This window comes from Schistocerca americana, chromosome 5 (genome assembly GCF_021461395.2).
Source record: "Schistocerca americana isolate TAMUIC-IGC-003095 chromosome 5, iqSchAmer2.1, whole genome shotgun sequence".
NCBI lineage: Eukaryota > Metazoa > Arthropoda > Insecta > Orthoptera > Acrididae > Schistocerca > Schistocerca americana.
The window spans coordinates 531218426-531242334 of NC_060123.1; the positions used below are offsets into that span (position 1 = coordinate 531218426).

General features: G+C 42.5%; 1 protein-coding gene across 1 annotated transcript in view; it reads left to right on the forward strand.

Annotated features, from left to right (window-relative positions):
* Window positions 1–23909, forward strand: part of LOC124616775 (39S ribosomal protein L3, mitochondrial) — an 82324-nt gene that overhangs the window by 18113 nt on the left and 40302 nt on the right. Inside the window, exon 4 of the mRNA XM_047145169.1 lies at window positions 8650–8784. Coding sequence (XP_047001125.1) covers window positions 8650–8784 — 135 coding nt within the window. The remainder of the gene's footprint in view (window positions 1–8649; window positions 8785–23909) is intronic.

The window sequence follows — 23909 nt, forward strand, 5'->3', positions numbered from 1 at the left end:
AATACTTTTCTAAACATTTTGAGGACACTGCCAATCTTATGTCTGTCTTTGAGCTGTTTTCAAGACCTTTTGCTGTTTCAGTTGAGAAATCTGATTAGTGAAATTTCCTTTTAAAAGGCAGATTCTTTTACATTAATTCTATCCAGGAGTTCTACATAGTTTTTCTTGGTAAGTGTGTCCGTGTTTATCTAATGAGGTTGCAAACATGATACAATGTTTTGATAAGCATATGTGTGTGAAAGGCTTTTCTCAATTATGAACTTAAATGAGTCACAATTACATGGCAATCTGAGTAAAGAAAATGCTAAATTTTCTGCATCTGTCCGTATGTCAACAGTTTGTAACAGATGTAAAAATTTTTTGTCTCCAGTGCACCAAAAAATAATTAAAAACAATGAACATATGTTTTGTTTGTGATCTGTGCTGTTGAGAAATATGAAATTAAAAACCAAGCTTTACGTAAGGGTTCAGTGTTCCTTGCGCAACTACACTGCCGTGTGGAGTGTACCATTGTCCTCCTCTCTTTCTCCACTTACCTCTCTTCCTCCTCAGGTATTGTGGCTTGGTAATGAGGGAAGTGTGCACTCAGGTGACGGAGAACCGCATGTGTGCAAGACCTCTTGAAGGTGCGAGGATTGCTGCTTTTTTTATAAAATATATGTATAATAATAACTTTAATCTTAGCACATTTCAATGTGCCTTTAAGCCATGCAGACACAGTCTCTGATTCGTGTACCTCACGACAATTCCTCATCCTAAGAACCAATGGCATTGTACACTTCACATGTCTGAAATGTACGATAAGCAACAAGTTCTCGGCTGTTAAATGTCTCCACCCCTGATACAGTCTCCACCTTACCACCACGTACTAGCGCCACAGTAACCCAACCATTATCATGTGCACTAGCATCCGCATTAGTAAGTGTAAAATTCAGTATGTGCCCACAAAACACTAAAGGGACATGTAGAATAACTTGCACACCTGTGGTAGCTTATTGAGAATGGATACAGCAGAATACTATATGCCTTTCTGCACAAGAGTCAATGACGTGCAATACAAATGTGGACTGGATTTCTGCCTAATGTTAACATAGTGAAAGCTGCTAATTCTTGGGCATAATCTCATATTGTTAACAACAAGTGACATTAAAGAAAATGTGTAATGAGAGGTCAGTGTCAGGGTTTACAGAACCTAGAACAGGGGTCAACAAGAGGTTCGTGAACTTACACTACATTTTGCTCTAACTGCGTATTTTTGATCCAGAAATACCCTTTTTGAATGGGAAGAGTACTCCTGAATATAACACTGTATGTCATAAATGAATGAAAATAAGCAAAATAGACTGATTACCATGTTGGACTTTCACTTAATGCAGATGCCGTTTTAATGGTAAATAGAGCATCATTCAGTTTTTGAACAAGATACTGAAAATGGGTTTTCCATGACCATTTACCATATATCTAAACATGTAGGAATTCAAATTGTTCAGACCAACTGATCATATGACCATTCTGAGTAATCAGAATTTTTGTTTTAGTTGAATTGTGTGTTAGAAACTGTAAAAACTCAATATTACTATATATTTAGAGTAAAATCAGCAACAGAAGATCCCTGACAGTTTCAGTGGGCTTGGCGCACTTGCATCGCACTTTTACTTCAACCAATCATATAATGCCAATTTGTGTATGTCTTTTTGGCAATGCCTGATTGTTGTTGCAGCTCTATAGACAGCTATTGTTTTCACCTGTATTTGTTTGCAGTTGAAATCAGGCAACAGTGCTTCCAGCTGTCAGAAATCATCTTTTGTTGACTCATTTATAGCATCAGTTTATTTTCTACAAGTCATGAACGAAGTGTTCTGGACTGAGCCAATACGGTACAAAGGGATCAAGCCACCACATTTTCTTGTGCCACTTAAAACTCTGTCTTGTCTTTTTGCATGTACTTCCAATGTACTGTGCTCAGAAATGATCTTGATCTTCAACTTTTTAATTTCAAACACTGAGTCTCAAAGAATGTTCTCGATCAGAATCAAGGCAACGTCAGCCATTTCCAGCTAGTGAGCTCTTATCGGCTAGTGACTTGTTACGTCACCCAATAGCCAGCGCAGCCACTGCACCATGCTAACACACTCTGTCTAGCTCATTATCAATAATTTCACAATCCTTAGGCTGCAAAACACTCCAAATCCCTAAATTACTGAATTATAAAGTATAAAAAGGCACAGAAGCTTTAAATCAAGGTCAGTGCGAGAATGTCATGCTCCTCCTCATAGGTAGCAGTTTTACCAACACTCATAACATCAAGTGACAAAACCAAATTGCAAATCCATAAACAAATAAGAAAGCAATTTCAAAATTTTACACCATATAATAGACCTATTAGGAGAAAAAAAGGGTTTTGCTACTAGTAATATCCAGAGTATGTAATTGAAAAGACTACCACTTTTACTAATGATGTACAAGGTAATAGTACCTTTGCCAACACACAACTGCCACAAATTTTACCTTAAAACATGCAAAATTTTATAGCCTATGTGGTGAAATAAAGTGAAAACTGTGAAATGCGGTGAAAACTGCCAGGTTACTACATCTCGGATGTTTGTTTTCCATCTGAAGCCAATAAATGTATAGCATGGTGACGTCACACTAATGCAATAGCTTCTACCATGTGCAGTGATTAACAATGAACTTAATTAGCGGCTTGTTCCCAGGTGCAACTGATGTGATCGGTGTATAGCAAATGGAGTGATTGTGGCTTCCACCTAGGTTAATCTATATAGTTATGCCTCATATCTCCTTCACTACCGTGTATTAATATTACTTACAGTAGTTCTGCTCGGAGTCTGTCGACAGAATCTGGAATGTATTGTGCCTCTACTGACTGCAGCCAATGTAGGTTGCTCCATTTGATAACCTGACAACTGCAGGGCAACCTGGAATTCCAGAACCGCCATCAATTATACAAATGCCCATAACAGGAAAACATGGTGCCAAAGCCATAAAACCAGGACTATGAACCAGTGGAAGAGTCTCGTGTGGTTGGTTGAGTCTTTGTTACACATGGTTTCCAGCTTCTAACTGAGCTACGTTCAAAGAGTGCAAAAGTGAAACATGATGTGATTTGCTGATGAATTTGGCAGACAGATTGGTTTCCCATGGGCCACTTGGTTACTCTGCACGGTCACGTTACTGCCAAGGATTATGTGATAATTTAAGCAAATTAGGTCCATCCCATAGCACAATGTTTGTTCTCCAATGATGGTACTGTGTTCCAAAACAACAGCGCCCCTGTTCACATAGCTTACATCCTCCACGACTGATTTTGTGAGCATGAGGATGAATTGTCGCATCTCCTCCTGCCTGCAGAGTCACCTAATCTCAATATTATTGTGTTGTCGTGATCTGCTTTCAAGAAATGTGTGCATGATCACTATCTATCTCCATCATTGTTACCTAAACTTGCCACTGTTTTGTAGGAATAATGGCACCAGATTGCTTTGGAAACCACACAGTACTGTAATTGTCCATTCTGCAATGACTGGGAGTTGTTTTGATAGCCAACGTTTTGCCTACACTGTATTAAGCATGGTAATGTGTAGTGGATTTGGCATTTCCATATTTTCATCCACTCCCTGTAGGTGTTAGTGGCCTGCAATTTTGTGCATTTGATCTTATACCTTTTATGGACAGGAGTCATTCTACTCTTTCCCAGTCACGCAGAAGTTTACACTGCCCAGTAGATTCTCAGGAAATATGAGATGGGGAAAGATCTAATTCTGCTGCATATTAGAATTGTGTCATGGCCTGCTGCCTTGTTCGCACCTCTCACTCTGCTCTGTGCAGAGCTCAAAGATTAGTATGCTAATATTCCAAGAATTTCATTGGATTTTTGGTTAGAGCTTTCACCAGAACATGACTGTGAAAATTTATGTAGTCTTCACACATGATCCTTCTTGTTGCATTAGTTGGTATTATCTTTTCTCTGTTAGTTTTCCTGCAGTGTAGTTGTTAGTTAGAATGTAGTAGTAGTAGTAGTAGTAGTAGTAGTAGTAGTCATTCCTGTTTCCACAACATCCTCTGAATGGTCCATTAAATGACCGTAGGTCTTTGCATGTCATTACTCCTCTATGCTACATCTTCAATACATTATCACAAAGAAAGAAACTTTAGAGATGTTTGTAGTGAGACTACATATTGATTATTAACATCTCTGCAAAAATACCTGGCATCCCCTTCTCTATTGAATAGCTTTTGGGATAAGTAAACACCCCCAGAAACTGAAGTAGTGTCCATCCACAACAAAAGTGAATAATTTTTCTGAGATAGTAACATTTCTATAATGTACAAAAATGACTTGTGGGAGAAGGAGCCAAAACATTATGAGCACCTGATTAATTGCATGTTGGTCCACCTCTGGAGGGTGGAGATATGTGAAATGAATATGCCCAGGCCATGGAATTCTCATAAATTATTGGCTAGTGGTTTTTGGGGATGAACTTGGCACCAGATAGCATTCCATTGGGAATCAGATCAGGCGAAGAATGGAAGAAAGTTCTTTGTTTATTTGGGCCTGCAGAATAGTATACATAAAGTAATGACACATATTATAAAGGTCCAGGATAGCTGAAATGTAATTATCAGTCTTTATTCCACAACAGGTCTGTTTCGGCTCTCATTACTATTTTCAGATAACCTGTGCATAAAATTTTGGTGAGATCATTTACATATGTAATACACCCTGCGTATTTGTTTCATTACATATTAGTACGTATGCATATTTATTTCATTACATATTGGTACATATGTCAAGCTAAACTTAACATCCATAGTACATCGATAGTGAACTGTCATGTACAATAAATGTTAGTACTCAGTTGTTGTAAAATTATGTATTTGTAACTGCCAACTGTTAGCAAAAATAATAACTACCACACATTTGATATTTATGGAAAACCATGGACAATATTCTAAATACCAACTCCTGTCATCCAATTCACAGAACTTGCCTATTTCCACTCAGTGATTAACAGTGTAGGAAAAGATAGATCGCTGCTTACTGCAAAGATAACATGTGCAATTGCAGACAGACCCAGGCTTTCAGCCACAGCCTTCATCAGAATGCCAGTATTTTGGCCTGAGCTGCTGGAATTGATAGTTGTATGTGTGAGGTGTGCTTCCTTGTGTAAATGAATGGTGTGTTTCTCTTTTTCCAATGAAGGCTATGGCTGAAAGCTTATGTGTAAGTGTCTTTTAATTGTGCCCGTCTGCAGCTTAGCATATTATTTTGTAGCAAGTAACAGTCTATCTTTTCCTACGTTATTGCTATTCCTACCTGAGTTTCCACTCAGTGATTAATAGATTAACTAAACTACCACTAGAAAAACAAGCAGTATAAAAAGAACTAGACACATTTCATTACATAACTCACAGAAATAATTTTAATCCGGACATAATCACAAAACAGTACACCAAACACATTGCATCCGAACTTAACACAATACACAATGAAATATGACTAGCTAGGGAAATGTCAACTAAACATAAAAAAGTGTATAACTACAATTTACTTTCACCAGATATGCAACAAATTAAATGCATTGTTAAAACGCCAAATATGCAACTAGTCTTTCTTACCAGCAACAACCTCAAAATGAAACTACATTTGGCCAACACTAAATCCTGAGAGTATAACCCAGGTATATATAAAACCATGTGTAACAACTGCAGTAACTTGTACATCAGCCAGACAGGACAAAATTTTAACATTAGATTCAAAGAACACATAAGAAGTAGTAACAATAACCAATCAAGCTTCTTTCTCCATCTCAAAAATCAACACACCACAGTCGATAAAATTGAAAATGCCTTGCAAGTACTACATACAATAACCAAAGATCCCCAAAAGGCCTTTTTCTAAAGCAGAGAACATTACACAGAACACACACACACCCACAATTCCAACTCGTACATGCATGACCATTGTCTTTGGCCACTGAGTCTAGAAGTAACTGCACGCATTCGTGAAGTTTAGGGAGGGGGGGGGGGAGGGGGGCTGAAAAGGAGAGAACTAGAGGAGGGGTAAAAAAAACGAGTGGGTGTGTGTTAGTGGAATAGAAAGGTTCTGTAGCAGTAGATTGGGAGCAGAATTAAAGAAGACTGAGACCAGGAGGGCTACAAAAATGTAGGCTACATTGCAGGGAGAGTTCCCACTTGCGCAATTCAGGAAAAGCTATTGTTGGTAGGAAGGCTCCAGATAGTGTAGACTGAGAAGCAATCATTGAAGTGAAGGACATTATGTTGGGCAGCATGCTCAGCAACTTGGTGGTCCGGCTTTCTCTTGCGGACAATTTGTCGGTGGTCATTCATGTGGACAGACAGCTTGTTGGTTGTCGCACCCACGTGGAATGCAGCACAGTGCTTGCAACTTAGTTTGTAGATCACATGACGGCTTTGACAGGTAGTGCTGCCTTTGATGGGGTATTGATGCCTCTGACTGGGCTGAGTTGGTGGTGGTGGGAGGATGTATGGGGTAGATATTGCATCTGTGTCTTTTGCAGGAATATAGGCCTTGAGGCAAGGAGTTGGGTAAGCCATGAGTCAAGGAGTTGGGAGATGGGGTGGAGTGTGGATGGATGAATATATTGTGTAGGTTTGACTGGCAGTGGAGTACCACTGTGGGAGGAGTGGGAAGGACGGGTAGGAATAGAATTAATTAAAATTAGAAATTTATGTATACATGAGAAACTGTGCACAAGAAATATTAAACAATCTCTATTTAAAAAACTTTATTGAAATACTGGAACGCAAAAGGGATAAAATTAAAAACAAATAACACACGACCACCAAAGATAGCCTATGTTGAAATCCAACCAGCGAGAAATAACATCATTGCTGTCTATCCCCATGTACTTTGTAAACACGTAACATCATAGTAAGAGAACTATCAGGTAACTGTCAAAACATATTCAATTTATAAGAAATATTACTATTACGTGATTTTAGCCGCGGCTGAGCACTAACAGTTATGTAACAGTTTACTATTGAAGTAATGTGAACGTCAGATTCACGTAGATATAAGTACAAATTTGTAGGCAATCAAATATTTGAGGCATATTATGTACATAAACGATCTCACCAACATTGTGTTTACAGGTTACCTGAAAATGGCAACGAATGCCAAAACAGATCCGTCTTGAAATAAAGACTGATAATTACATTGCAGCTATTTTGGACTTTCTGTATAATAAATGTCATTAAAGAAAGAAAGCTTTGTGATAAACATTCTGTTGACAATGAAGTCATTAAAGATGGAGCACAAGCTCAGATTAGGGAAGGATGCGAGAGGGATTTGAACTGTTGTCCTCGTAAATGTGAGTCCAGTGTGCTAACCAGTGTGACCTCATTTGCCAGATCAGGTGAATTGGGTCACCAAGACATCAGAGTGAGTTCACTATCCTCAAACTGCTATAGCATTATTCTGGCCCTGTGACATGGACAGTTAACCAGCTGCCTGCTGGATAATGCCACCACCGTCGGAAAGACATCAAGCAGTAAGATATGCTGGGGGCCTGCAGTAGTGTTTGTGTAGTCCACAGCTGTTGTGGTGCCTTTGGTTACTACCACAGGTCCCATGGAAGCTCAGGTGAATGTCCCACCATAGCATAATACTGTCCCCATTGGGCAGAGTCCATGGCACACTGCATGCTTCAAGTAGCCATTTTCTTGGATGTCACCATATCTGGACACAACAGTTGACCTTCTGTAACAAGAAATATTAATCTGACCAGGTAACATGATTCCATTGACCCACAGTCCAATGCAAGTGGTCCTATGCCCTCTGTAATTGTAATAAAAGATTTTGTTGGGTTAGCATGGGAATAGTTAGGTGTCGCCTGCTGCAGAGTTGCATGTTCAACAATGTGCACCGAACAGTGTCTGTGCCAGTAGTGTACTCCTATCATCAGATCTGCCACAACACCTTACCATCAACCCTGGGTTTGAACCTTCTTCAACCACTTATTGTAGATACTCACAAAAGTACCACAAAACAGACAACCAGCTTTGCTGTGCCCATTCTCAATCACCAGGTCATAACAATCTGCCCTTTATGAAAAAGTTCAGCAGTGGAAAAAAATGAATCCAGCAACCAGAGACTGTGGTCGTGTGTGTGTGTATGTGTGTGTGCGGGGGGGAGGGGGGGGGTGTCTGTTTTTGACAAAGGCCTTGTTGACTAAAAGCTAACTTTCAGCCAGTTGTTTTGTTGTATCTTTTTGCAACTCAGCATCTCTGCTGTATGGTGAGTAACAACTATCCTTTCCTTGATATTGCCCTTTGTGAAAGTGTTTTATAACAGTGGCATTTATCGTCATTATAATGATACCCTATTCATGTATGCTCCATTTGTCCTTACCATGTCAAGTGCCTGCAACACCATCAGGCACTTTCAGTGGGCTATGGCTCATCATTGTGTGTATTTACAAGGGTAAAGACCTTCTTTTCCTAATTAAAGAACTGAATGAAAAACTATACAGTATTTTCATACACTGGTCTTTCACACCTCTGTAACGTGGCCAAACCCATAGTTATTTTTATTATTGTTTTTTGCCTCATCTTATTTTTTAGTTAAATATTGTTATTCATTTGCAGGTGGTAGACAATCACATTATTCGGTATATTCCACCCGAAGAATTTGATCCCCCTCGGAAGCGTGCTGTAAGACAGAAATATCCGAATCGCTATGGATGTTTACTAGTTGGAGCAGAGAGTGCAGATCCACAAATGGTAAGGAATAAAACTTCGTTCATGAGAAAAAAATATCAGTTTTACTTCTTGGAGCTCAGCAAGTGATTTGACTGTAGTCAGTCATATGTAAAGTACAGTATTATGTTTTTTTAAAGAAGAGCGTAATACTGTACTTCACATTAAACTGTACTGCACAGTAAACTTTAGTTTAATTATCTATACATGTGTAGCATTTCTTGAATATAAAATGTTTTTTCCTGTTTCATTTTGTGATGCTAAGACTCCAGAGTATTTCATTCATTCACGCTATCAGGCCCAGTGGAACGCGCACCACCACAGTTAGAGCTCTCCATCTATCTCTGTCTTCTGCTATCTGTCCCCAGTTTTCCGTGACTCCCAGCTGCACCATGTCTTCTCTCACTCCATCGATCCATCTCTTTCTGGGTCTTCCCACTGGTCTGCTGCCTGACGGGATCTAGTCCATTGCAATTTTGGGCCACCTTGTTGCCTCCATTCTATCTACATGTCCATCCCATTGCAGTCTTTTGCTTCTCATCACTCCCAAGGTGTTTGGCTCCTTGTACAGCTCTTCTAATTATTTGTTATGGCGTCTTCTCCACTCTCCAGCAGTCTGATCTTGGACTGGTCCAGATATTTTCTTGAGGACCTCCAGATTATTTAAAAAGTTAAATTCATCAGGAAGTCGTTTGAAACCAGAAGCTCTGTGACTTCTTTTCACATAGTGATATTTTTCCACAATTGTTTACATAGTACCTAGATAAGCAAAGATTTATCTAGGGGCAATAATGCTATGAGTATTTTTTATTAAATATCTGCTGTGTAAATATTTCTCATTTTGTTTGGCTACTTATTTACTCTGTGCTGACTTACTGTGCATTTAAGCAAAATGTTTTGTGAAACACAATTATACCCTTACGAATGTTGTATTTTTGTAGTGCTTAGGAAATAGAGGGTGATTCATGAAGATATGCAAATATTTTAATATGTTATTCTACAAGTAAAACTAAAGAAATAAGTTCATATAAATGTAGGTCTACAAATGTTTAGTTACAGAGTTACAGCTAATAAAAGATTTTGCCTGAAATTTAGCATCTTCCCTAATATGAAGCCATTGCAAAACTGTACAAGGATAAAGTAAAGCATGATTTCCATTTATTTTGTTGTTATTGGTCTGGTGAATCTAATAAAACGTGTCTCAGACATGTGTCTGCAGTAGTTTTCCAGAACATTCAGAGAAGCAAAGATTATTATACAAGTAAATTTGTTTACTTTCCATTACGAATGTAGAAATGTTTGTCATTTTTGGTGACGGTTAGTGAGTTGTTTGTCATTTCCTAACCTTGAAACGAGTTAGCCTTCTGTATTGTTCACTGAAAGAACATAACAACAGTGTGTGTAACTGAAACCACATAGTAACTGTTGTAGTTTGTAGATTATTTATGAAATAGGGATGCCTTTCAAATTTACAACAGAGGAATACACCGATATGGTGTTTATTTATGGCAAATGTGATGGTAATGCCTCCACTGCAGTTAATGAATATCGAGTGTGTTATCCAACTCGGAGGTTTCTGAATGCACGAACGATTAGTGTAGTATTTTGATTGTTACAGGAGACTGGTTCTCTACCTAGTGTTCATAATCTGGATGTTCTGGAAAACTACTGCGGATACATGTCTGGGACATGTTTTATTAGTTTCACCAGACCAATAATAACAAAATAAATGGAAATCTTGCTCTGGTTTAACCTTGTACAGTTTTGCAATGGCTTCATATTAGCTAAGTTGCTAAATTTCAGGCAAAATCTTGTATTAGCTGTAACTCTATAAATAAACATTTGCGGACCTGTGTTTATATGAACTTTTTTCTTTAGCTTTACTTGTAGAGTAACATATTAAAATATTTGCATACCTTTGTGAATCACCTTATATGTGTCTGAAATTAAAGGTTTATTTGCAGTTGTTACAAATTGTCTCCATTAAAGTCTTCACATGCTTGTCATAAATCTTCCTAATTTATTTATCTTTCTCTTGATATGTACAAGGGTAAGTCAATTGTTATCCACAGTTTAGTTATATTTTTGTTTCTTTTGGTAGTACTGTCGTTTTACGTTGATGACACATGCTTTGTTTATTTGTTGTTATATCTTGGCAATTTTCAAGCTGCTTGGTTAGTTTCATTATCGCTGCCATGCTGTTAATCATGGCTGCTCTGCTGTCTATTTGCACCAAAGAAGAGCAACATTCAGTGATACATTTTTTGTGGTTGTAAGGCATATTAGGGGCCGAAAATCATCGTAGACTTGCAGTACTGTACGAGAACAATGTTTTGCCACAGCAGAGTGTGCACGAGTGGATTGAAAAATTCTGAAATGGTCGCACAAGTGTTACGCACGATGAAGGAGCCGGATGACTGTTTACCACCACAAATGAAGACACCATTGAGCATTCACATGAAATGATTCTCTTAGACAGACAATGAACTATTAATGAAGTTGCACATCGTCTGCAAATTAGTCACAGTTCTGCCAGCAAAATCATCCACAACAGACTTGGGTTACGTAAAGTTTATGCAAGATGGGCCCCAAAACAACTCACACAGTTGCATAAACAAACGCGCTTGGACATGTGCGAAAAACATTTGGATCACTATGGTAATGAAGGGGACAACTTCTTAGATAGGATCATTCCTTATAACGAAACATGGATCCATCATTACGAGCCAGAGAGTAAACGGCAGAGTATGGAATGGAAACGTCGAAATTCGCTGTGCAAGAAAAAGTTCAAGACCCAACCGTCCACAGGAAAACTGATGCTTATGGTTTTTTTGGGACACACGAGGTCCAGTACTGGAACATTATGCGGAAAGGGCCACAACAATAAACAGTGTATGTTACAGTGAAATGCTTCCTGCCAGGCTAAAGCTTGCAATTCGAAGCAAACGCTGAGGATTGCTGTCAAAAGGTGTTGTGTTGTTGCACGACAATGCCCATCCACATACTGCTGCCCACACTGCTGAAACACTCCAGAAACTCAAATTTGAAGTACTGGATCATCCTCCATATAGTCCCGAACTCGCCCCCTCTGACTATCACTTTTTTGGTCCACTCAAACAGGCATTAAGGAGCCATCGATTTGCCTTGGACGAAGAAGTGAAAGAAGTGGTGCATTCCTGGCTCGCCGCTCAACCGAGAACCTTCTTTTGTGAGGGCATCAGGTAGCTTGTACAACGATGAACCAAGTGTGTTGAAATGCAAGGAGACTATGTCGAAAAATGATGTTCTTGTAAGTTTCCTATTTGATTGCAATAAAATTTTATAACTCCTTTGCGAATAATAATTGACTAGCCCTCCTAAATCTTACCTGTATCCTTGATACTGCTTACTGCATTCACTTTGTGTAGGCGCAGTTTCAAGAACGTGACTGAGTATATTTCAGAGAGTTCGGAACATTATGAAAAAAAGTTCAGTAATTGTTTGTCTTTCTACTGTCTTCCAAGGACAGGTTTATGGACCATTTGGTGATGTCAGTGATTGAAATTACATTAGTCATGCTTGCTTTAGTATGGCACAGTACAAACTCTTATTTGGATGTGTGCTCTACGTCGAGGATCGTATGTATGACACAGATGTAAGAACCCGACATTCTGCTTTAAGTAGTGTCTAAGTGCAGTTATTGGCTCCAAGCCTTATCCTCATTCAGCAACTTGTCCTAATCACCCTTCTGCAAAATTGGCAAGTAATGACACTTCTGGGTTCCTCTCAAACATATCAACCCCCTCCTCAAAGTCACTGGGAGCTTTTGTGCACTGCAGGGAAATTTTAGTAACAATGTTCTCAAACAATGAAATTCACAAGAAAATGGGACTGGTGATGTTCTCATGTATTGGACATTTTTAGTAGGTCACAGAAGAGTTTATATACTGAGGTGTTCCATTACATGTTGTCTATTTAATTCAGTTTCTTCATTGTGTTTGTATGTCATTGATCATTACTCCTTGAAAGTCAGTGTGGGACTCCATTATAGCAAGAAAAAACATGATGTGTGAAATGTAGTACTTGATAGAGCAACGCATAAGATACAGGTTTTGTGTAGCACTGAATACATTGACTGGACAACAGTAATACAGCATAAAGAATAGCCGGAGCACTTGTTTGTGATTACTTAAACAGTGCTGTTTCTTTGGCAGCTCACCAGAGCGTGCCAGGGGGCCGACCCAGTTGGCCTCTGTAATCAGGCCTGTGAACTGTATGGAAGTGTGCTCTCTCAAATTGCGTGTCATGAGTGAAGGTACATCACTCCTCCCTTCGGGGTGGGAAAAAAAACATATATGCAAAAAAACACAAGGCACAGAAAAATGCATGGTGCAGATAAAAATTTGCTGGTACCAAAAACGGCACTGGTACTGTGGGGGAGGGGTGGGGAGCACTGATCTCACAAGGCACTGAGATTGTGAGTGTTGGAAAACACCAATGATGGCACTGAATCCATTACGTCAACTCAACGATGGCAGCTGCTGCAGCATGTGGCGAGCAGGCACCGGTGAGTAGAGGCAGAAGTGATGAGGGTGTGGGTTGATGCACCCTCCTACCACTCATGAGGGGCCGAAGGGCAGGACCGGGAACAGCGTCTCCATAGCAACATCTTCATCAGGGTCAGCAGTTGGCACTGGAGGTGTCAGCAGGGGTGTAGGAGAAGACAGCATCACAGGACACAGCAACGGAGGTGGCAGCAGCGGCCGCAGTGTGAGGTGACAGCAGTCAAGGAGTGCGGATGGAAGGAGGAGCCCCAGATAGTGATATGTCAGGGAACGACCCCCTCTGTGGTGCGAACCAGACCTTCTGCAACACAGGAACAGGCATCGACAGCAGTGGGGGTGGGGAAGGTGGTAGTCCCTCCGGAATGAGCCCTGCTGTGCACAGCCGCAGCTGGTCGGACTGATGGGACATCTGTCCATCAGGGATGAGGACGATGCACAGACACCAGCCCTGGCAACATTTGATGATGGCAGGAACCCAGTTCGGCAGGCAGCTGAAACCACTAGCCCAACAAGGCACACCTGGCCAGAACCATCACATAGCGAGTGACCAGCAGATGGAGGAGTGCCCATGTTTCACATCTGTGTGGAGTGTCCACAGTTGCCCCTCTGCGGGTCTGAGGGTTAGAATAGGCCCTCGGTATTCCTGCCTGTTGTAAGAGGAGACTAAAAGGAGTCTCACATGTTTCAGCCCTTATGTGATGTTCCCCTGTAGGGTTTAACCTCCACGCTTCCAAATTTTTTCCAAAGAGCGAGCCAATTTGGGAAGGGCACCTTACATGGTGCATCGTGTCCATCGTGCATCGAGATCTTTAACCTGCTTTCTTGTCGTGGCATTGCAGTCCCGCTCACTCTTCGTCTCTTGGGCGAGGATACATTCCTGGGTGCAGTCTCTGCCATCCACTATGCTGCGTTGCTTCTGCACCTACAACAACCATGGACTACTTTATACCTGATATCCAGCATGGTAGCCAGTCCATTGTGGTGGGGTCGCCATGTACCCTGTTGGTTGTAGGCCCCTGACAACACAGGGATTGCTCTGCTGATGCGTATCTCCCTGGGGCATCGGGACTCCCGGCAATGGCCATCCTGCCAAGTGGCCCTTGCTGCAGGTGGGCGGCGCCCGTGGGGAGGGCCCTTGGTCAGAGTGGGTGGCATCAGGGCGGATGACATGCAATGAAGCATGTCACATCTTCTCTTGTTGGTGGCCAGCCACCAGCAGTCTCTAAGCGTTTCAGGGCTCAATTTAATGCAAACACGTATGACCCCAAATCGTTTCCCTCTCTGGCCACACCATGGGAGGAACGAAAGGCTAAGAATGCCAGCGAAGCTCATTCGCCCCGCTACCTAATATGTACGAGAGCTGATGGGGAATCCTTTATGTCCATGAAGCCTCAGTTCTTTGTAGAGCATTTAGAGGATAAGTTTGGGGAGGTGCATGGCTTGTACAAAATGCGCTTAAGGTCAGTTTTGATAAAAACTGCATCCTCTTCCCAGTCACGGGCATTACTCGCTTGTGACAAGTTGGGGGATGTTTCAGTTACCATCACGCCCCATGAGAGTTTAAATATGGTCCAGGGTATTATATTCCACAGGGACCTTCTTCTGCAGTGCGATGACGAGCTGCGCTGCATTTTAGAGTGGAGATGTGTTCGTTTCGTCCAGCGCATTCATCGGGGTCCGAGGGATAATCAAGTTGCCTCCAGTGCCTTCATGTTGGCCTACGAGGGTGATACATTGCCTGAGAAGGTCAAGGTAATGGTCTACCGCGTGATGTCAAGCCCTATATCCCTCCCCCAATGTGGTGCTGGAAGTTCAGCCATATGTCTTCCCGCTGTACTTCAAGCCTCACATGTCGAGATTGAGGACACCCATCACATCCCAATACTCCATGTGCCCCGCCTCCCGTCTGTGTCAACTGCGGAGAGCATCATTCACTTTGTTCGCCAGACTGCAGGATTTTACAGAAAGAGTGGAAAATCATGGAATATAAGACCCTAGACCGACTGACCTACAGTGAGGCTAAGAAGAAATATGAATGACTCTATCCTATGTGAATGACTTCCTCTTGTGCCACCGCTACGACAAACTGTTATAGCCCCATCAGTTCAGCGAATTCCACTCGGCTCCTCGGGCCGTAAGACTCCACTTCCCACCTTGACTATGGGGGGCACTACCTTCCCTGTTGCTCCTGCGCCACCTACTTCGGGAGAAACAGCCCCCCACCCATCGGGGACGTCTGTCCCCACTTCTAAGCCGGAGAAGTGTCCAACTTCTTCGGCTCCTCTCACTCAGAAGGGATCCCTTGGGTCCCTCCCTTCCCAGGCTTCCACCAGTGGGAAGGATGACGACCACCAGTGGCGTAAGTGCTCACAAGCAGCTGGTCGTAGGGCTTCACGATCCTCCTCAGTCCCACAAACTGAATCAGTGAAGCCCTCCCAGCCATTGAAACCCAAGGAACAGTGCGAAAAGTCCAAGAAGAAGACCCCTAAGACCAAGGAATTTGTGGTGGCGCCCACCCCACTGCAAACTACGAGCTCTGCATCTGAGGATGGGGTGGAGATTCTGGTGTCCACTGAGGACCTAGATCTTGCCAGACCCTCAGACGCCATGGAACTCAATCTCATGGGTACTCAATCAGTGGCAGCAAGTGATTCAGTGGCGTAATCTGCCTCCTCATTTCCGCTGACAATGTCATCCTCCAGTGGAATTGCAGCAGTTTTTTCCACGACCTGGCTGAGCTCCGACAACTACTCAGCCTACACCCTTTCTCCTGCATTGCTCTTCAGAAACGAGGCTGTCACTGTTCGGGTGTGGACGCCTCAGGCTGTTACTGTCTGAAGTCTCTATCTTCCACCGGATGGCGATGTCCCACGCATGTATTGACTGCACTGATAGCCCAACTGCTGCCACCTTTTCTGTTATTGTATGACTTTAACACCCATAACCCTTTGTGGTGTGGATTGGTGGCAACGACTGAGGCACTGTCGTTGAACAAGTGTTGTCACAGCTCGACCTTTCTCTTTTAAATAATGGTGCCTCCACACATTGACGGCGAACCTCTTGCTGTGGTGGAGGCACATCGGTTTTTGGGCTTGCTTTTTGATGCCCAGATGACTTGGCTCCCTCATATTCAGCAGGTTAAACAAACATTGTGGCGCCATCTTAACACTCTTTGTTGCTTGACTCACACCAGCTGGGGTGCTGATCGGTCTACCCTCCTACAACTGTATCAGGTGTTGATTCAGTCCCGTCTGAGCCTGGCTTACGGTGTGGTGTCACCTTCCGCGTTGCGGTTGCTTGACCCCATACTTCACTGTGGGATCCGACTCGCAATTGGAGCTTTCCACACAAGCCCTGTAAACAGCCTACTTGTGGAGGCTGGTGTCCCTCCATTGCGGATCCGGCACCAGCGACTACTGGCCGCTTATGCTGCACATCTTTGTAGGCTGTCTGGGCATCCAAATTACCGTCTCCTGTCCCCCAACTCAGTCGTCCATCTTCCAGAATGACAGGCCCAGTCAGGGTGTATGATCACGATTCACGTCCAGACTCTTATCTCTTGGCTTGAGTTTTTCCCTCTCCCATCCCTTTTCCGGGCCCATATACGTATACACCCATGGTGTGTGCCCCGCCCATGCCTTAGACTGGATTTGCCTCAGGGCCCGAAGGACTCGGTCCCTGCTGAGGCCCTCCGCCACCGCTTTCGTACCATTTTTGCCGCTGGCTTATTATGCGAGAGGACCCACCTCTCTGTCACTGCGGTTCAGCATTGACAGTGGTCCACATTTTGTTGCACTGTCCACTTTTAACTGCGCTCAGGCAGACGTTTGCACTGCCTGATATGCTCCCTGCACTTTTAACGGATGACGCTGCCGTGGAAGGATTAGTTTTGAGTTTTATTCGTGCAGGGGGCTTTTATCGCTTGATCTGAGGGTTTCTCTTTCTTTTGTGTTGAATCTGGCCTTTGGCCTACGGTTTTAGATTGGGCTTTTTAGTGTATCTCTTGGTGGTTGATTTTTCCTTTTCTTGTTTCCGTGGTTGGCCAACCACTGTAACACACTGTGTGTTTTTAATTCCTCTTTTCTGGTCTTTGTGTATTTCTTTCTTGTTATGTGTCATTACTTGTCATCTCCGTTGCTTGTTTTTGTTCCTTGTGAGTGTTTCATGATTGTGGAAAAAGGGACCGATGGCCTTTGTAGTCTGGTCCCTTCAGCTGCCAAAAACCAACCAACCAAACTGTCCACAGTTGGCATCCATATAGCAGCTCCGCCAGGCTCTTGTCCGTTGATGGAGTGAAATGGTATGAACTCAGAAAAACAGTCTAAAAAAAAGGTTGGGAGATCTGCAAAATACATGCTTTCACATCTGAGTTTTAAACATCCAAACCATGTATTCCGCTTCATCATTATATTAGGAATGAAACAGGGCAGCTGTGAGATAGCGTGACATCCATTTCAACAACCCAATGATGGTGGCTACTGCAGCATGTGACAGGCAGGCAACAGTGAGTAGCATGATAAGAAGATGCAAATTCTCGAGTAACAAACTGGAAGCCGTTATTGATAACCACCGTATGCAGAAGTTCCTCAATTGCAAAAATCTTAGATGGGGCCAAAATAGTTGCTGCCACAGATGTGGTGGACAGCGCGCCATATAGGGAAACTTGGAAAAGGTGCCCACTACAATGAGCCAATACTGATTTAGGAAGGGCTCAGCAAAATCGTCATGTAAACACTCTCATGGGTGCTGTGACGTCTGCCCAGCAGAAAAAGATGACCACGGGGCTGCCTCTTGCTGAACAGTGAGTGCAAGTGAAGATAAGCCGTGTAATGTCCCCATCTATGACCAGAAAATACAAATGCCAGTGGGCCAAAGCTTTGATGCGAGATGCCCTCAGTGACCTACATGCAGAAGCCACAGTACATTATGGTGTAAGGAAGCAGGAATTACAGCCCAAGCCCAGCAGCCTCCATAGCTAACAAAAGAACTACGTCAGACAGTGCTGGAGGGAGAAGTAATTATGCAAGGGATCTGAGGCATAACCTGGGTGTTTTTCCGACTACCTGTGCCCCACAAAAGACAAGACCCAACTAACAAGGGAACCTCCCCATCGCACCCCCTCAGATTTAGTTATAAGTTGGCACATTGGATAGGCCTTGATAAACTGAACACAGATCAGTTGAGAAAACAGGAAGAAGTTGTGTGGAACTGTGAAAAAATAAGCAAAATATACAAACTGAGTAGTCCATGGGCGATATAGGCAACATCATGGAGACCGTCAGCTTAGGAGCACCGTGGTCCCGTGGTAGCGTGAGCGGCTGCAGGAGGAGAGGTCCTTGGTTCAATTCTTCCCTCGAGTGAAAATTTTACTTTCTTAATTTTTGCATAGTTATTATCTGTCCATTCGTTCATTGACGTCTCTGTTCACTGTAATAAGTTTAGTGTCTGTGTTTTGCGACCGCATCACAAAACCGTGCGATTAGTAGACAAAAGGACGTGCCTCTCCAATGGGAACCGAAAACTTTTGATCGCAAGGTCATAGGTCAACCGATTCCTCGACAGGAAAACACATGTGATATATTCTATCCTACACTGGTGACGGCATGTGCGTCACATGACAGGAATATGTTGTCGATCCACCTAACTTGTACACTTGGCGAATGGGTAAAAAGATTCTTCTACCTCGCCCGATTTAGATTTTCTTGTGAGTGTGATAATCACTCCCAAAAAAGTGATGAAAACATAAGAGTTTGTCACATAAACTGAAAATAAAAAATTAAACTTTTCACTCGATGGAAGATTAGAACCAAGGACCTTTCGTTCCGTAGCTGCTCATGTTACCACGAGACCACGGCGCTCCTTCTTTTCCATTGTCCTTGATGTTGCCTATCTTCCCATGAATTACTCAGTTTGTATATTTTGCTTATTTTTTCATGGTTCCACATAACTTCTTCCTGTTTTCTCAGTTGATCTGTGTTCAGTTTTTCAAGGCCTATCCACTGTGCGAACTTATAACTAAATCTGAGGGGAGTGCGATGGGGAGGTTCCCTTGTAAGTACAGGATCCATGGCAACAGCCGATGTTATCATAGCACTAGCAATTGGAAGATTGTTGAACACATCCTGGTTCTCTATATCTAAACTGAAGCAAAGCAACTCATCCTAATCGAACATCGGGTCCAGCCCGATCAGAATGTGAAATGAGTCATCACCCTTGTCATGTTGCGCCATTGGTTGGTAAAGGAGCTGATAAGGAAAACGGTAGAGGAAGAGAGTCCACCGCTGGAAATAATGCACTGCCTTGTCCAGCACAAAAGCTGAAGAGTTAAAAAGAACAACCAATGGCTTGTGATCAGTGATTAAATAGAACTTAGAACCACTCAGAAAGATGTGAAATTTCTTGAGGATGAACACAATTGATGAAGCCTCCTTTTCAATCTGAGAATACCACTACTGAGTGGGAGTTATAGTTGTAGAAGCGTAAACAGTGAGTCGTTCAGACTCATCCTTGTATTTGTGGGCCAACGCTGCGCCAAGACCGTGCTGAGAGGCATCCGTAGCCAACAGGGGTTGCTGGCCCGGCTGAAAAGCGGCCAGGCATGGGACAGATTGAAGCTTAGGTGTAAGCAAAACAAATGCTAAATCTCAAGTGGCTGAGCAATGACAGATGTGTCCGGCAAAAGCTTACATTAGTACGCAACTTTACTTAGAAACATCTGCAGTTCCTTAACGGAAGTTGGCTGCCTCAAAGCCGCAATTGTGTTAACACAGTGACGCAACAGTTTCATCCCTGGTTGCTTAACACCTAGATACTCAGTTGACAGATGAAAAAATTGTGATTGGCAAGATTGCTCTTGAGACCCACAGACTGCAAAACAGAAAACAATGATCGGAGGTTGCTGAGGTGGTTTTCAGTGGAAACCCCAAAACAGTATCATCGAGGTAATTGATGCAGATGGTTACAGAGGCTGTCAGCTCTTCTAAAAAACACTGAAAAATTGCAGGTGCCCTAGTGGTGCCAAAAGGCAGGTGTTGATATTAGTGTGGGCCGAAAATCGTATTGACCATGACAAGGCGCCTAGTGGCCTCATCCAAGAGGAGTTGGAGGTACACTTCTGACAGATCAGTTTTGGAAACATAGTGGGCACCGGACAATTATGCGAGCATCTCATCAGGACAGGGAATGTGCATTAATCTTGACACTGAAGTTGCTGCAGAGGGGTAGCTTACCCATCAGCTTCTTAACAATGGCCTGTGGTATAGCCCATTCACTGGATGAAACAGGCCAAATGACATCAAGCAACGTCAAATGGTCTAATTTGGCTTTGACATTCATGGAAAGCAACTGGCACCTGTTGCACCCAAAAAACATGAGCGCAGTCCAACTCTTTCATGGTAATGTGGGCCTGAAACCTGGCAGCACAACCTAGCCCAGGGGAAAACTGAGACGAAAACTCAGAGCATGGGGATTACAGTTGCTGATATGGAACTTGATCTGACACTATATTTACCTCATTGGCAATGAAGTAATGGAAAGCTTTAAATGCATCTAATCTGACTAGATCTGTGGAAGGAATGATCCACAACATGGAAAGTGAGAGGGGAACAACAGATATGTAAGACACAGGAACGAAGAACTTACCTTGTATCAGAATCTGCTGTTTACTGTAGGTAACCAACTTCCATGAAATCTGTGTGTGTGTGTGGGGGGGGGGGGGGGGGGGGGGGGTGAGCCCAAGTCCACGTAAGTCAATAAACAATTTTTTTGGGGAACAGTCTTCATAGAGATACAGTTTGTGTCTATCGGTACTACTGTGTCTGCCACATTTGAAGTGGAGTTACACACATGTTGCAAACTGCCCAACACGATCGTGTTGGGCAAAGCAGTACTAGCAAGACGGAAGGGGGATACATGGCCACAGCTGTGACGCAGCTGTTGCTGTTGTGGCCATAATCGACACTGACACTGGACTCGCATTCGGGAGGACGACGGTTCAATCCCGTCTCCAGCCATCCTGATTTAGGTTTTCCGTGATTTCCCTAAATCGTTTCAGGCAAATGCCGGGATGGTTCCTTTGAAAGGGCACGGCCGATTTCCTTCCCAATCCTTCCCTAACCCGAGCTTGCGCTCCGTCTCTAATGACCTCGTTGTCGACGGGACGTTAAACACTAACCACCACCACCAATAATCGACACTGTCCCGTGCAACGCTAAATTCAAGGTTGTACTGCTGCAGCAGATCGTGAACACTTGCAGCGTGCCCAATGGAGGTTGACTGAGCAACTTCTGATAGATCCCCCCGCTCAACAATGTGATCGTCCACAGCCTGTGACACTTCAGAGGACTTTACTGTATGGAGCACGTCCCTTAAGCATCAGATTCTCACATTTAAGTTTTTTGTGGAATTTCCAGTCTGGGGCCAGTTGAATAATATCATGCACCCTGTGATAATCGTAGGATTTGTGATGGGTGCTAATGACAAATTTACGAAACTCAACTTTTGTAATTCTGCATTCCAGATTGGTGTGGGCATTTCTGGCAACAGTAAAATTATGCACACATCACAATGAAATGCATTCTGTCATAGTAATAGTTTGAGAGGAGCTTGCAAATGCCATCAAAGCTGGCCGTTTCTTACAAAGACACAAGTTGGCAAAACAACGGATACATGCACAACAAAAGCCAGGAAAGAAAGCCCTACACATATTTCAATCGCCCACATGAAAAATCTGAAATGGTCGGGGTAACCATGTCTCATAGGAGTCCCACTCTTCAGTTAATTCATCATACGCCGAAAGGTCAACAGTTGCACTGGTGGGAAAGTAACCTGCCACAAACACGCAGGTGCTACTTGATTGAGAGTGGTGGCGAGAGGCTGGTGCTGTTTCACGAAAGATGGCTGCTGGGCAATGAGACAGAGTATTTCTTCTATCAAGTGTTTGTCAGGTGACTTAGCACTGACATTAATACACAGGGAAAACGTAACCCTAACTTGTCGCCAAGTTTGTCATAGCAATAACAGATGCAATGTATGGAACATAGTACTTTATAGAGCAACACATAAGATACAGGTCGTGCATAATACTGAACACATCAACTGGACAACAGTGATGCGGCATAAAGAATAGCCCGAGCACTTGTTTGCAATTACTTAAATAATGCTCTTTCTTTGGCGGCTCACTGGAGCGCACCAAAGGGCCGACACAGTTACTCTTTCACCTCCTGTGTTGATGTGGCTGTTAAGAAACTCAATAACATGTTTCTAACTTCTTTAAAGAATGTCAGAAGTCCATTCATATTAATCAGCTATATATTAACATCAAACAGGTCCATCATTGAACTTGACAGATCATTACCAATCATAATGTCCCATTATGGAGTCTCAAGATGGGATGAATATTTTTAAAAAGATCATCTGTCTCTTAACACTGTGTAATAACCATTATCAAATTTATGTAAATTTTATTAGGATTTCTGTGCCTCTTCAAACTATGCCACTGATTCCAGGAGCTTATGTATTTGTGTCCAAGCAGGTATATCCTCATACAAAGTTACTGCAAACAAGGTTCCATCTTGAAACCGGGTGTCGTCCTTCAGCATGACTTGGCACACAGAGACAAGATAATGCTCCCACTGTGCACTTACCTATGATACTTTACTTCATAGTTTTCAATTGCATGTATCATTTGTAAGTAAGAAGAAGTAGGAATAAGTACCACACCTCTAGAGAGGTATGTATTGCCAAATATCCACAGACTTGTACAAATGATCTTGGTTTAAGCATAGCTACTTGTCGGGCCCATATGTAAGGTTTGTATCATTTTGAAGTCCTTTTTTACTTGTAATAAACTCTTGTGATGCAGCTGTTTAATTGCGACTCTTTATAAAGCTAGCAACAATTATCTTATTGGGAAAATTAATGTGCTTTCCACGTACACACTTCATTGTTTTGTCTTGATCAGCATCACAAATGTAATTATAACTGTGTTATAATGGAAGGACTGTGCCGTTGCATTTGCATGTAGCATCTTATTGTTACGGCAGATATTTGCATCTCAATTGCAACTAAGGTATACGTGTAATAATATGCCTCAACATTTGCTGCTAATGCTACTTTATCCTTACAATATTTAAATCTTTGTATTTTTGTAAAGATACTTTAAACCATACACCTTTTCTTGTTGTTGTTGTTGTTGTTGTTGTGGTCTTCAGTCCAGAGGCTGGTTTGATACAGCCTCCATGCTGCTCTATCCTGCACAAGCTTCTTCATCTCCAAATAACTACTGCTACCTGCATCCTTCTGAATCTGCTTAGTGTATTCATCTCTTGGTCTCCCTCTTTTTACCCTCCACACTTCCCTCCAATACTAAATTGGTGATCTGATGCCTCAGAACACGTCCTACCAACTGTTCCCTTCTTCTAGTCAAGTTGTGCCACAAATTTGTCTTCTCCCCAATTCTATTCAGTACCTCCTCATTAGTTACGTGATCTACCCATCTAATCTTTAGCATTCTTCTGTAGCACTGCATTTCGAAAGCTTCTATTCTCTTCTTGTCTAAACTTTATTGTCCATGTTTCACTTCCATACATGGCTGTACTCCATACA